At 49.2% G+C, this 12,066-nt stretch overlaps 3 protein-coding genes across 3 annotated transcripts; 1 reads left to right on the forward strand and 2 right to left on the reverse strand.

Annotated features, from left to right (window-relative positions):
* Window positions 1–432: 432 nt before the first annotated feature.
* N7446_006293 (class I SAM-dependent methyltransferase) lies at window positions 433–1,620 on the reverse strand (the record flags this gene model as incomplete). Its single annotated transcript, XM_058515041.1, is given in 4 exon segments — window positions 433–693; window positions 744–1,010; window positions 1,025–1,468; window positions 1,563–1,620. The coding sequence occupies 4 exon segments, from the start codon at window positions 1,599–1,601 to the stop codon at window positions 433–435; spliced, it is 1,011 nt and encodes a 336-aa protein (XP_058372219.1). The 5' UTR covers window positions 1,602–1,620.
* Window positions 1,621–4,047: 2,427 nt separating this feature from the next.
* On the reverse strand, window positions 4,048–7,305 carry N7446_006294 (uncharacterized protein; the record flags this gene model as incomplete). Its single annotated transcript, XM_058515042.1, has 2 exons — window positions 4,048–6,348; window positions 6,490–7,305. The coding sequence occupies 2 exons, from the start codon at window positions 7,303–7,305 to the stop codon at window positions 4,048–4,050; spliced, it is 3,117 nt and encodes a 1,038-aa protein (XP_058372220.1).
* Window positions 7,306–9,975: 2,670 nt separating this feature from the next.
* On the forward strand, window positions 9,976–10,791 carry N7446_006295 (putative mitotic spindle checkpoint protein (Mad2B); the record flags this gene model as incomplete). Its single annotated transcript, XM_058515043.1, has 1 exon — window positions 9,976–10,791. One exon carries the CDS (start codon window positions 9,976–9,978, stop codon window positions 10,789–10,791), a length of 816 nt encoding a protein of 271 aa, XP_058372221.1.
* Between the last annotated feature and the right edge of the window lie 1,275 nt (window positions 10,792–12,066).

Raw genomic sequence — 12,066 nt, forward strand, 5'->3', positions numbered from 1 at the left:
TGAAATAGCGTGATGAGATCCAGATCTGGGATTTTGGATCTCGTGCATCGGTCTCTTGAGTCTGCTGTGCGGATTGACATGGGATCAGATCAGACAGTGTTTGGTCCGGTCTCTTCAACGGGAGCCCCATTATATCCCTGTGTTGCTGGTCGATACAGGGACCAGCTGTGAAATTGGATTTGTCTGAGACGGATTCACCACATCACCCTAGACCTCAACTCATGTCCGTCTTATGGCTCATGTCTCATGTCTCATGTCTCATGCCTCCTCTCGCATCACGATCTTGTTCCACAGAACCGAAACGAAAATTCTAGTACATAGTAAACATCTATACATTAATCCTCAAGTGTCATCAATCATGATCGTCAGATGCAAGATAGTCGAAGATGTGGGTATCGTAGTCGCTATTTTATCGCAGCCAAGTCTCAACATTCATGGCGTATCGGAATTTCCGTTATTCTCGAAAGGTCGTTGCCCGTACACGTAGTGGAAGTGCACGTAGAGATGGAGCGAGGTGTTGACGATCTCGGCTCGCACCTTGTCCATGAACTCCTGCGTTTGCTGGTATGTAAACCCAAGCATGCGAGTAAACAGAGCGAGCGAGTAAGGCTCAACACCTTCAAGCATGGTAACTCTGCACAAACGACCCATCTCTTTCAAGCGCTGGTTCTTGGCCCATCCCCCGATGGGGCACTATATCAAGTTAGCAACGCTGCACATCGTCCCCATGTATAGGAAGTCACCTTATAAATATCATCAGTAACAGAGTCAAACCCCGCCTCAACCATCCACTGCCTAACAGACTTCGCAATATTAATAGGCCGTCCATGCTTCACACTAGCCTGCGCCAACAACGTCATGTAATCATTAACATTCCTCGCCTCCTCATGCGTCCCATCCTCCGACCTCACCCAGCACTCAAACTCCTGAACCTCAAACCAACCACCCGGCTTCAGCGACTGCCACCCCTGTCTAAGAAACCGTGGCCAATCCCCAATCCCGCCCCCATACTGCGCGCATGCACGTAGTCGAATTTCTCGGCAGGCCCAAAAGCCCACTCACTCTCCGCATCATCAATGAAGAACCGCACATTCGGCGGCGCCCAGTTCGGCTGGATGGGACTTAGATCTGTACCGATTATCTCGGTTGTTGGGTATGCCTCTGCCATTTCGAGGGCCCACACGCCTGTGCCGGTGCCGATGTCTAGTACGCGCTGTGGGGTGGTGGTGTTGTTGTTGTTGTTTATTGGGGCGCGGTGCAGGTCGCCGCCTACGACAAGTTTGAAGAGGTCGTGCAGTAGCGCTAGGCGTTCTTGTTCTTCTTCGTCGTTTGGGATTGGGTATTGGCCTGGTCGGTAGGCGTGGTACCGTCGACCATTTTCGTAGCTGTAGTCGTGTACTGAGGAGGCGAAGGAGAGGTTGGAGCCTACTATTGATTTTGTGTCGAAGAAGGACTCGTCATCGCTTGTCTGCGGGGTTTTTAGTTTTGGTATTGTGAATTTGGATGTGGATGTGGATGGGGTCGCGGTTGGTTTGCGGTGAAGGTGGCTCCGCTTGACTTACGTCGACTTGGATGCGTTCGTCGGGATTAGGTTGCGACATTTTGAGATGGAGAGAAGGGGAGGAGAGGGTGGGATCGAAGTAAAGAAGTAAAGTAGAGAAGTGAAGCTCAAATCCCGAGAGAAAGGATACCGGGAGGATTTCCCAGAGGAATGACCCCGCAGTGATCCGAGGGAATGGTACGGGTTTATTTATTTATTATTTATTTATTTGTAATAACTCTACTTTGGACTAACTATAATATATCATATTATATCATGCGATGCAATATATTATGTTACATTCCACTTAATGGATCTCCTAGTCTTGTTCCGCTATTGCTATGGAGTCAACTGTAGGCCTGTAAATAAATACACCAAATCTATTGTAAGCAAGGGAAAAAATAGTAAGAGCCCAAAAGAAAGAAAAAGCACAGAAAAGTGACAAACTAGCAAACAATATGGCAAAAAGAACAGGGGAAGGAAAAGGAACAAAAGGAAAACGCAAGTCGACCCAGCTCTCTGGGGCCCTTCGGGGACTCCACACGGGACGGGTAAGCCCTGGTCTGTTCCGACTGGGTCTGACAGGGGCGTCCAGAATTGGACCAAGAATGATCCAGGGTTTCTTTGTTCACGGTAACTTGGCATTCCTGGACTTGGGGTAACTATACGTCTTCTTAACTTTCTATTTCTGTCTCAATGCTTAATGATTGCCACTTTTTGGGCAGCTGCACATTGAGTAGATTAAAACGCATCTGACCGCCCTCTATCAGAGCCACATCTGAGACATCTGGTTGTATAAGGGCATTAACTACATCCAGCATCATCTGTTAAGATCGTATCCCCCCCGGGTGTAATAATACATATATCACTCTTTATCCCGTCTGTTTTAAAACAGTACACTCGACTTGGTTTTTGTTGTCGCCTAAGACTAATATCGAAGTGTTTGCAGACCTTCCAGGTCTTATACATATTGTTTCAGCCACAGTTTGAGAGCAGCTATTGTGAGGATAAAATGGACGTAAAAAAACTTATACCATGAGAGTGAGTCCCCGTAGAGAACGGAATGTGCCTAAAAGGAGTTTATCATAAATACTAACGAGTAAATAACAGCCTCTGTCGATGGAGACTGCCTCTGCACCCTCATTGCCACGACCAAAGCCTACTGTCGACAGATTCGTATTGCAACCTGAGATGTTTCAAACAGAGTCTCCTGGGGCCGTAGCGTGACCCGAAGTCTGTGGTTAAATAGCACGAATGGACGGAAGATTCGACGCAGAGGCATTTTACCAAATGGCTCAGTCCGGAACCCTTCACGCCCCGGGCTTCGATCATGCCATCAAGGGCCCCGTAGCCGACTAGATTTCTATTCGTCCAAGATCGAGAGTTGTGATTTTCGAGGGGCTGTATCTTAACTTGTGCTGTGGAGTCTGGCTGTTGGTCTTATGGATGAGACTTGGTTTATTGAAATTGATCGTGAGATTGCTCGAGGTCGGCTTGTTCAACATCATGTGGCATCGGGTAATGTGCCTGATGCTGCGGCTGCTGAGCATCGCATTTCTAGCACTGACTTTTGAATGTAAGGATATTTTGGAAAACTGATTGTCGTTGCAGTAACTGGTGCCAGGTCTCTAGGGATGTTGCATAGGTCTTCAAGAAAGCATGTAACAGAAGTTTTCACGGGTCCATCGATGGCAATTGTATCTGTGATGACCACAAAGGGGCCTTTTCTCTTCACTATAATGGAGATTGAATTCTATCCCCTACTCCTGGCTCTGGATTCATATGCAGACTAACATTATACTATTGCTACTAGTATTGTCTAGCAGTATAGATATTTGATGTTGGCTAGTTTACCTTGGAAAGTTTTCGAAAGCTCGGCATTAAGATCGCGGTAATGATACAGTACATATAAAACAGTTTTTTATCTTTAAATCTCATCATAGTTTGGGGGCGGATTGCCAAGGCGTGCATGTATGCCCGACCAAAGCAGGGCCATCCCAAACGGGCCTCATGCTTCACCCGACACATCGGTAGCTTTGTCTATGATTGTTAATATACTTCCCACCGTAACTTTAGCAAGGATATAATCAATCATCAGTAATTCTCATTTGTCAAAGGACCTTCTAAGCCATGCACACCGCAGTAAACGTGAACGTGGCAAGCTGAAAAAGAAAGCCTTGGAATGTTCCCTGCATGCAGAACCAGAACCAATGGCCCGGGTTCAGGCCAAGCCACCCGGAGGTTCAGGGTCAGGGTTCAGGGTTCAGGGTTCACACAGCTACATGTATACGCCTTATTCCGTACCAGGTTACAGTTACAGTACAGGTACAGGAAAAACAACCCCAAGCGGGTGGAGAAACCCGGTCCCAAATGTATGCCTACACAAGCCATGTACATGCACTCGTATATTTTAAACCCACCCATGCATCCATCATTAACATCCAAACCCCAGCCCGACAAACTCGGGGTAGTCGGACCGGGACATAACGCTCGACAAGGCTGACTGATTACAGGCTCTGTAGCTTGACCTGCTCATCAGGCGTCAAGGCAGCATACACTTCTTGGAATCCGGGCTGCGTAGAAGCCTGTCTAAAGAACTCCGTAAGGAAACCCTGCGTCTCATCATCGCGTTTCCGCACACCGAATACACTCTCGGAACCGCCCTCGCCGAAACTCATCAGCTGCTGCTTCGTCACGCCGAGACCGAGGTCGAGTGTTTGTCCGGGCAAATCCTCCCAGTCATCGTCGCCATCATCGCTGTCGGCATCGTCGAGGGCAGCAGCGGTCGCGGCGTCGATTTCCTTGTTGCCTGATGCAGCGGCGAGTTCTTCAACGAGGACCTTGATGATTTTCAGCGGTGCTGGGACTGTCGTGTACCGGTCTGGGTTGTTGCGAGCTTGCGAGCGGGTCTTGATGCGGCCCGTGTCTTGGATGATTAGATCGCCTTTTACGGGGACTTCGGCTATGCGTGGGTCGGCGAGCTCGTACAACCGTGCTAGGGCGAAGGTGTTCTGCTTGATCTCGTCGTAGCCAGCGAAGTTGACGGAGTTCTCGAGCCATTTGCTGAGCACGACTGTGAGGCCGCTCTGGCCGCCCAGGTTGACTTGTGCAAGGAAGTCGACGACTTCGCGGGCGCTAATGAGGGTCAGACGGGCAAAGACGAGAATAAGACTCTGGATGAACTGGGCTTTCTGTGCTGAGGCCAGTCGCTGGGCCACGGCTTGGAGAAGCTGGGGTAGGTAGGGGCCTAGACGTTCTGAGCCGGCTTTTTCGACTAGCTCTGCAGCCAGCTGGCCAACCTCTGTCGCGGCATTGTCGTCAACGGCCGGGCCGAGCAGTCTGTCGATGATGACCAACACAACTTCAAGCGCTTCCTTGCCGGATTGGGGGTCACGCCAGGAAACGAATTGGGCAAAGTCGTGGGAAAGCATGTGTCGCACGGCCTCGGTAGCAGGCCGGATCAGCTCAGCCTCATCCGATTCCAGCAACAGGCGGTTCACCTTTGGCATCACAGTTCCGATGAAGCCAGCGGGCATTGGCTCGAGACTGCGCTCAGCCAAGGCGCGGAGGAGATCTGCCGCGAAGACCGTCAAGGAGTTTTCCTCTGTCAGGTTGCCGACGTCAATGGCACCCATCAGCGATGGGAGGACCTTCTCACAGAGACGCATGTATGCATCTGGACCGTGCTCGGTAATCTGGTCGACGATATCTTCAAAGGCTTCGGTTACCGTCATGGTCAATTGGAAGTTGTCAGCGCCGCTGCTGGCGATGCTAAACAGAACATGAATGGCAACAGAAGAGAGGACCACGGCAGGCTCGGCCATGATAGTATCGCGAAGGGTCTCCGCCAAGGTGACCTTGAGATCATCGGCGTCGGTCTGCTCACGAAGATCATGGGCGGAGATGAACTCTGAGATTGCCGAGATCACAGAGGCCTGGAAGGGGCGTGCTAGGTTTGAAGGCAGGGAGGGCATGAGGTCTTGTAGCACGCGAATACAAGCCACCTTTACCACCTCTGCGGGATCCTCTGCAATTGCTTTGAGAGTAGCCTCTAGATATGAAGATGTGGTCTGGTGGAATGCTTCACCGGCGACCTTGGACAAAGCACCGGCTACGAGGTAGCCGCGAGCACGCAAAAGCTCCTGCTCCTGTTGGGTGGCATATTGAACAAACTTGGTGAAGTGATTTGCCAGCTCAGGGGTGATCGTCTGGTCAACTTCACCGAAGTCGCGGAGCATGCAGTTCAAAACGTAAAGAGCTGCTTCGCGGGGTTTCCATGAAACAGTATTATCAGCGAAGAGTGTGTCCATATAGCCGAGGAGGCCCTCGGCTGCGACGCTCTTCAGCCATTCGCCAGCCCTGATGACGAGATCACCACTGCTGGTACGGGGAGTATAGTTAGCAGTGAGAGATGTCTCTTCAGAAAGGAAGAGGTTGACATCAATCTCCCACAGACCCTCTTCCTCCGTAGTGATTTGCGCATAGGAGCTAGCAAGCTTCATTATCTCTGGGAGCCAGCTAGAGGTACTGGCGGCAGTGCCCGCATTCTGCAATTGCTGTTGAAGCTCTGCCTTCACAGGGGGAGCTTTCAGTAAAGCTTGAATAAGGTCGAGCTCTTCAAGGATTAAGAAGTCAAGCGAATGAGGAAGACCGTCTCCATCTTCCAGCCTGCCCTGTCGCTCATCCTCAATGTAAAAGTTTTGATAGACCGGCAAAGCATTGGTGAGCTCGGTCCAGACGGTAGAGAAAAATAGTGTGCTCTGAGCTGTCAAAAGAGCAGGGAATACCATGCGAATTTTCATAAGTGTCTGTAACATAAGAAGTTAGCTTGAGCCCAGAACAGAGGCTATAAAGCAGCTTCAAGCCAAGATTCAACGGTGATTCCGGTAGCTTCGCAAGGGCCATTGATGGCGGGTTCGAATACTGCTTCAAATAAGGTTTAATCATACCTTGACGACCTGTATTTTCAATCCAACGACACCCCTCCACTGTGTTGCAACATCCCCTTGTTTATGAGCCTCTTCTTCACTGGGAGCTTGTGGCAGGGGTGCTTTCAAAGTCGCATCGAGGAATGGTGACCATCCACCGAGGACCTCATCCATAAACTGTTTAATGGCGGTCTTGTGTTGTTCCAGGACCATCTCCAGGGTATCAAAGCAAGAGCGGAAGACTGCGACAGCCAAAGCGCGCAACATCGGCCGTCTAGCTTCAGAAGTAGCCACGGCGAAAAGGGACGAAACCAGATCCCGAGCAACATTGAAGAACTGCTCCTCACTGAAACCAGTATCCACAAGGTCCAGGAGGACCTTCAATGCGCCGTGCAACTGACCATCCGTACTCGAAGTGTCGTTGATGATACGGAGCAGCGAGGGCAGGAGCTCCGGCCAGTCATCGGGGAAGTCGGCACTGGCGATCTTGCTGACAGCGTAACTGGCAGAGTTTTTCACCTTGCGCTCAGGAATATCCGAAGTGGCGATCAGTAGTAGGGACTGACGGACATGTGCTTTGTTGGCATCGTTGACGAGGATCTGTCCCTTGAACTCGTCGAGGATAGGGGACCAAGTGGCGGCGATGAAGGTTCGCAGGATGGAGAGGGCGGATTGGCGGAGGTTGACCGGGACCGAACCGTGTGATGCGATTGCTGTGAGCGAGGTTGGGAAGGCTTCGTGATTGTAGAGTTGCTCCAGTTGGGACTCTGCGGCTTTTCTGCTATCGGCCTTTGGCGACTGGGTGTCTGCCAGGAGCGACAGGAGTTGTTGCTCCATGATGGGATGTGATATGTGAAGTCGCGTTAGGGATTGAAAGGAAAATTGGCTCGAGGCCAAAGGGTCCAAATTGTAATGAGGTTCTGATGTTTTGCGCGTCCAGATAAGGAGACGCGGAGGAGGGGCAGTAAGAAGGCGGTGTTGGATATACAACAGTGGCCACGACAATATCGACTGGCCTATACCCCTCTCGTTTGTTTCCAACAATATTGTCTTGTATAGTTTTCGTGGGTTGACAGACAAAAAGGTGGAGGTGAATGACCATACTAAAAAATGTAGATACAAGTAAATTGGTTACTGCAAACATAAGGACAAGTACTGCGCAATGCAATGCGGTGATGAGCGCAATCCCGTCGGTATTGATGAGAATACTCAGGGCGTAGATCAAACATACATTAGTTTTGATCAAACGAAGTGAAAACAAATGTCAAGAAAGGGGAGTTACATATGTCTACTTGAATTAGAAACATATAGTTCCTCAAATAATTCCACGGGACCCAAAAATCAACAGACATCTACAAATCCGGTCAGTACCAAAATTCAATGGAGAATGGGACTTGCTCCAGTTGTACATATACAGTGTTTTGCCATTCAACTACATGCAACATCTATTACTTCGGTTTCTCTAGCCCTCTCTTTACAAGTGCCCGTTCAACTATGGCTCAGTAGACTCATACGTGGGACAAAGTTGGGGAACAAGCACATCTATAAAATTAGACACGTCCGATCCGTCTTGGAAGCGGGAGATCACTCCGATCTGCACTATCCAAGCAGTTATCTAAGGAGGAAGCAAAATTATGGACGGTGTGAAAATGATCCCTTGACAGGGGGTCGACTCCGCCACATGTGTAGGTTCTTTTGCTCCTTGGTTGGAGGGAAGGTAGGATGTGGGAAAGTTGGGACATGACTTAATTTAGACTACAGACTCATCCCTCCTCTATCCAATGGCGTCCTCCGGGAATCGAGCATGGGAACTCCCGATAGTCTAATTCCATTTCAAGGGTTTCTTTCGGGGCTCGGAGATCAAGTGGACATGGCCCGTTGACAAACCGAACCACATTTTACCATTTAGAGACTTCCGCCATACAAAACTTGCCTGCATGGGTCTCCCGAACTGGCTCGAGCTTTGAGATGCAAGCTCTGATCCTTATGATCAGTCTTATTGGGTGATCTTTCGGAAAAGAAGGGAGTTCCACCGATTGGGAAGAGAGTGAGTAGACAGTGTAGGACTGAGTTACGGAAATAATATTATCCTGAAGAAAATGCCGGGTAACAAGGGTAGGGCATCATACTTCATATCGTACTTTGTGCGGGCCATGTACCCATATACCCCTCTAATAGTAAATCTCGGAATAACGGTAAGGCCTGATGATCACACATAGAAACAGATGGAAGGGATTGATAATCTGTAAGATGCCATATTTCTTATAGCCATACGGAGGGTAGGATTGCCGGGTAGTGTACCCTTGTCTACCGCCACTGCCGTCAGTGTTGGAAGATCATCGGTAAGAGGCGTATTATGCAGTACAGTACACCTTGATACTGGTGCCTGCGCGTTCTCATGTACACCGATATTGTCCTAATTTCCAGAAAATATAAACTATACTCAGGTACCTGAGCGCACAAAGATAAGCTATTAATTTCTGCTCAGCTATACCCCCGTGAGTTCTTTCATTGGTTCCATGTTTCCAAGGCTATATCCTTTTTTTCTCGCTTGGCGATCCTTAAAAGCAGTGGGGAACAAAAAACTGTGTGCTTTCTCCATACATTACCCTGGATTCTGTATTTTTCTTTTTTTTTTCTCTCTCACACAACCCTAAGAGAGGACCAACTATCAAGACAGATGTTAAATATATAATAATAAGCAATATAGAACTATAAAACAAATATCCTCATGTACTTAGTGTCGTTGTGGATTCTGCAAGGCCAACCCATGACGCAACCACGTGACGGGAACCGTGACCTTTTACCAACCTACCTTAGTCCGCCTTTCTTCTGCTTTTCCCCTCGATGAGAGAGAGTGAGGTACATCGTCAATCAACCAGTCGATTCATCTCCATTACTTCCTAGTCTTTTTTCTTTTCGTACTGCCTGGGAGCCTTGTTTGATTTTCCCCTTTCAGGGTTTCCCTCTCTCGCCAAAAACTCCCCCTCCTTTCGCTTTCCCCTCCTCCTCCCCTCCACCCCCCCAAGGGACTCTAAATTCTAAAAAAAGTGATCACTTTGCACTTGGGATCGTCGCTCGGGAAATTCTATCGTTCCAGCCCTCATGCTTTGAGGTTTGCTTATACTTGTCGTTTTGTCCACCCAAGCGTACGTCTCGGTTCCTCCCCCTCCCTCCAACCCACATCATCCTTTTTACTATCCCCCACACACCGTTCTCTTTTCTCTACCTTGTCGAGGCCTACTTGCTCGTCGCTGGACTCATCCTGATCTCCTCAGCCTTTTCTCTCGATCACCGTGTGTCGCTGGCCGGAGTATCGGGAACCCCCAAAAAGTGCCTTGGCTCGGCTTGAAAAAAAACAAGACAAAAACAAACATAATATCAGGTGTTGACCAATGGATTAGAAAGGCAGAGCGATGATTAGCTTCAGGGTGGAACATTCAGATTCTTCGAGACTCCGACAAGAACACCCTCCCCGTGGAAACGATACCCGATCGTTCGACGGCAATGCCGATTGCCAGTGAGAGCAGTAGTACCACCACCATGACCACCTTCTCCGCCCCGGTCCCTGCTACCAAATCGCTGCCCACCAACCAGTCGGCGCTAGCGGCCTCCTTCACCAACTTCCTCACCGTTTCCGTTCATCAAATACTATTTCTGCGCTCCGTCTATCCGCGCGCAACTTTCCTCCCCGTCCGGGCATACAATTATCCCGTCCGGCAATCTCGTCACCCGAAAGTGTGTGACTATATCAACGATGCATCGATCGCAGTCGGAACGGAGATCTTAAAAGGCACAATCACCGCAGTCAGTATCATTATTTCATCTCTTCGCACAAATCAACCTCTCGAACGATATGCCTTTGATCTGTCGGGCTTCCCGCGTGCCCCCGCGGGAGAGGTGAACACCACATTTGAAGACAGAAATGAAGATTCATCCAAGCCAGGTGCCCCTGTCTCGGACCGGGGCCCCGCACCAACGTCGGTCGACCTCGAGGCACAATTTCGGGCTTGCCTAGCGAGACTCGCCTCAGCATGTGCCCGACTGACCCCGTTGCCCCGCGATGACGAGTTCAGTTTCACCGTCTGCATCGAAGTGCGCGAAGACGCACTACCACCTGCGGGGACTACCAAGGAAGAACAGACTTGGATTGTGGCGGAACCAGGCAAGGTGCACCTACGATCGTGCACCGCACCATTTTCCGTCTCGAAATTGCGCAACGGCGAGCCCCAGCAGCCGCCCCCAGGGTCTCGAATGGCCGTGCCAAAACAGTACCGGTACGACGCGTCGAAGCAGGAGAGCTTCGGTTGGAGTTGTGGGTAGAAGAGGCACGGCAGAAGTTTAACGAACCGGTGGACTCAGAGCAGCCACCTTGAAGAACTCGAGATTATCTGATATTTGTTTCAGGCCTTGGGGGGAATCTGTGTTCTGCTGTTATCTCTTTCTTTTTTCCTCTTTCACCTCTACTTCCTCCCTTTTTCTATCTCCTGTCCACACCCAATTTCTGTCTCATTCTTGATTTAGCGTGACCAATGATCGAACATACATGATGGACGAAGGAAATTCTGGAACTGCCGTCCGCAAGAAGTGGCGCAATTATATAAAACGGGGAGCGGACGAATTTTGGGACTCGCATGGCATTTACTTACATAGATCAGGTTCATATCTTTCCTTTTTATTATGTGCTCCATTCCCCAGTGATTCTTTATCTTCCCCCCTGCTCTTCCCCAATCTCATTTTCATGACGCTCCTTCTCCATCCTTCTTTACCTTTTTACCCTGCTTTTTATATCTTCTCGTTTACTCCATTTGCATCTTTTTGTGTGCTTGATCCCTTGGGTTCTCTCTCCTCGCTGATCTTTTTGCTGCGGTCCGGCCTCTTTTTTGTCATACCATCTCCCATTTTTCTGTTGTATTTCATTCGTCTCCTTTGTTGAAATCTCCAACTACATGATTCTCTTTTCTAGCCAATTCAACTATCTAGCAACTAGTTCCCAATGTCGTCTTACCTTTCCTGCGTTTCTTGCCCGTCTCTTTATGCTGATGAGCCCAGTGAATCCCGTGAAAAGAAAGAACTTGAGGTTCGGGTCTTATGCCGTAACGTTATATTTCGTGTTCGACTTTCTTTCTCGTCTTTCATCTGCATTGACTTGTTCTATCTATGATCGCTTCTGTCCCCTTAATACTCTGGGCCAGGCTGATGAAAAATAGGCCCTTGGCCTTGGGGTTTGACCACGTAAGTAAACTAGCCAGTCAGATATCCAGCATGGGTTAATCAATATGTTCGAAGAGAGATTGCTAGGCGATATACTTGCTTCATTTTCCGAGGGAAACGCTCGGGAAACAATAACTGGTTCATATACGATTGCCATCTAAACACAAGCTAACACCCGCTAACTGTTGGATTATGCAATTTTTGGATCGAACTAAGCGGCAATGTCAGCCCCGGCTTAATAAACAGGGGTTCAGGCTAACTTCTGGTGCTTTATAGAGAGTGACCCCTGATATCTTCACTATGAAAGGAGAGACGCGTGTAGACCGACATCGGGAGTCCGATGACATCATATACTAAACTAGTGAAGTACAAGCATGTACATGA

The sequence above is a fragment of the Penicillium canescens genome (assembly GCF_028828765.1).
Source record: "Penicillium canescens strain IBT 15451 chromosome Unknown utg000004l_segment0_segment0, whole genome shotgun sequence".
In the NCBI taxonomy this organism is placed as follows: domain Eukaryota; kingdom Fungi; phylum Ascomycota; class Eurotiomycetes; order Eurotiales; family Aspergillaceae; genus Penicillium; species Penicillium canescens.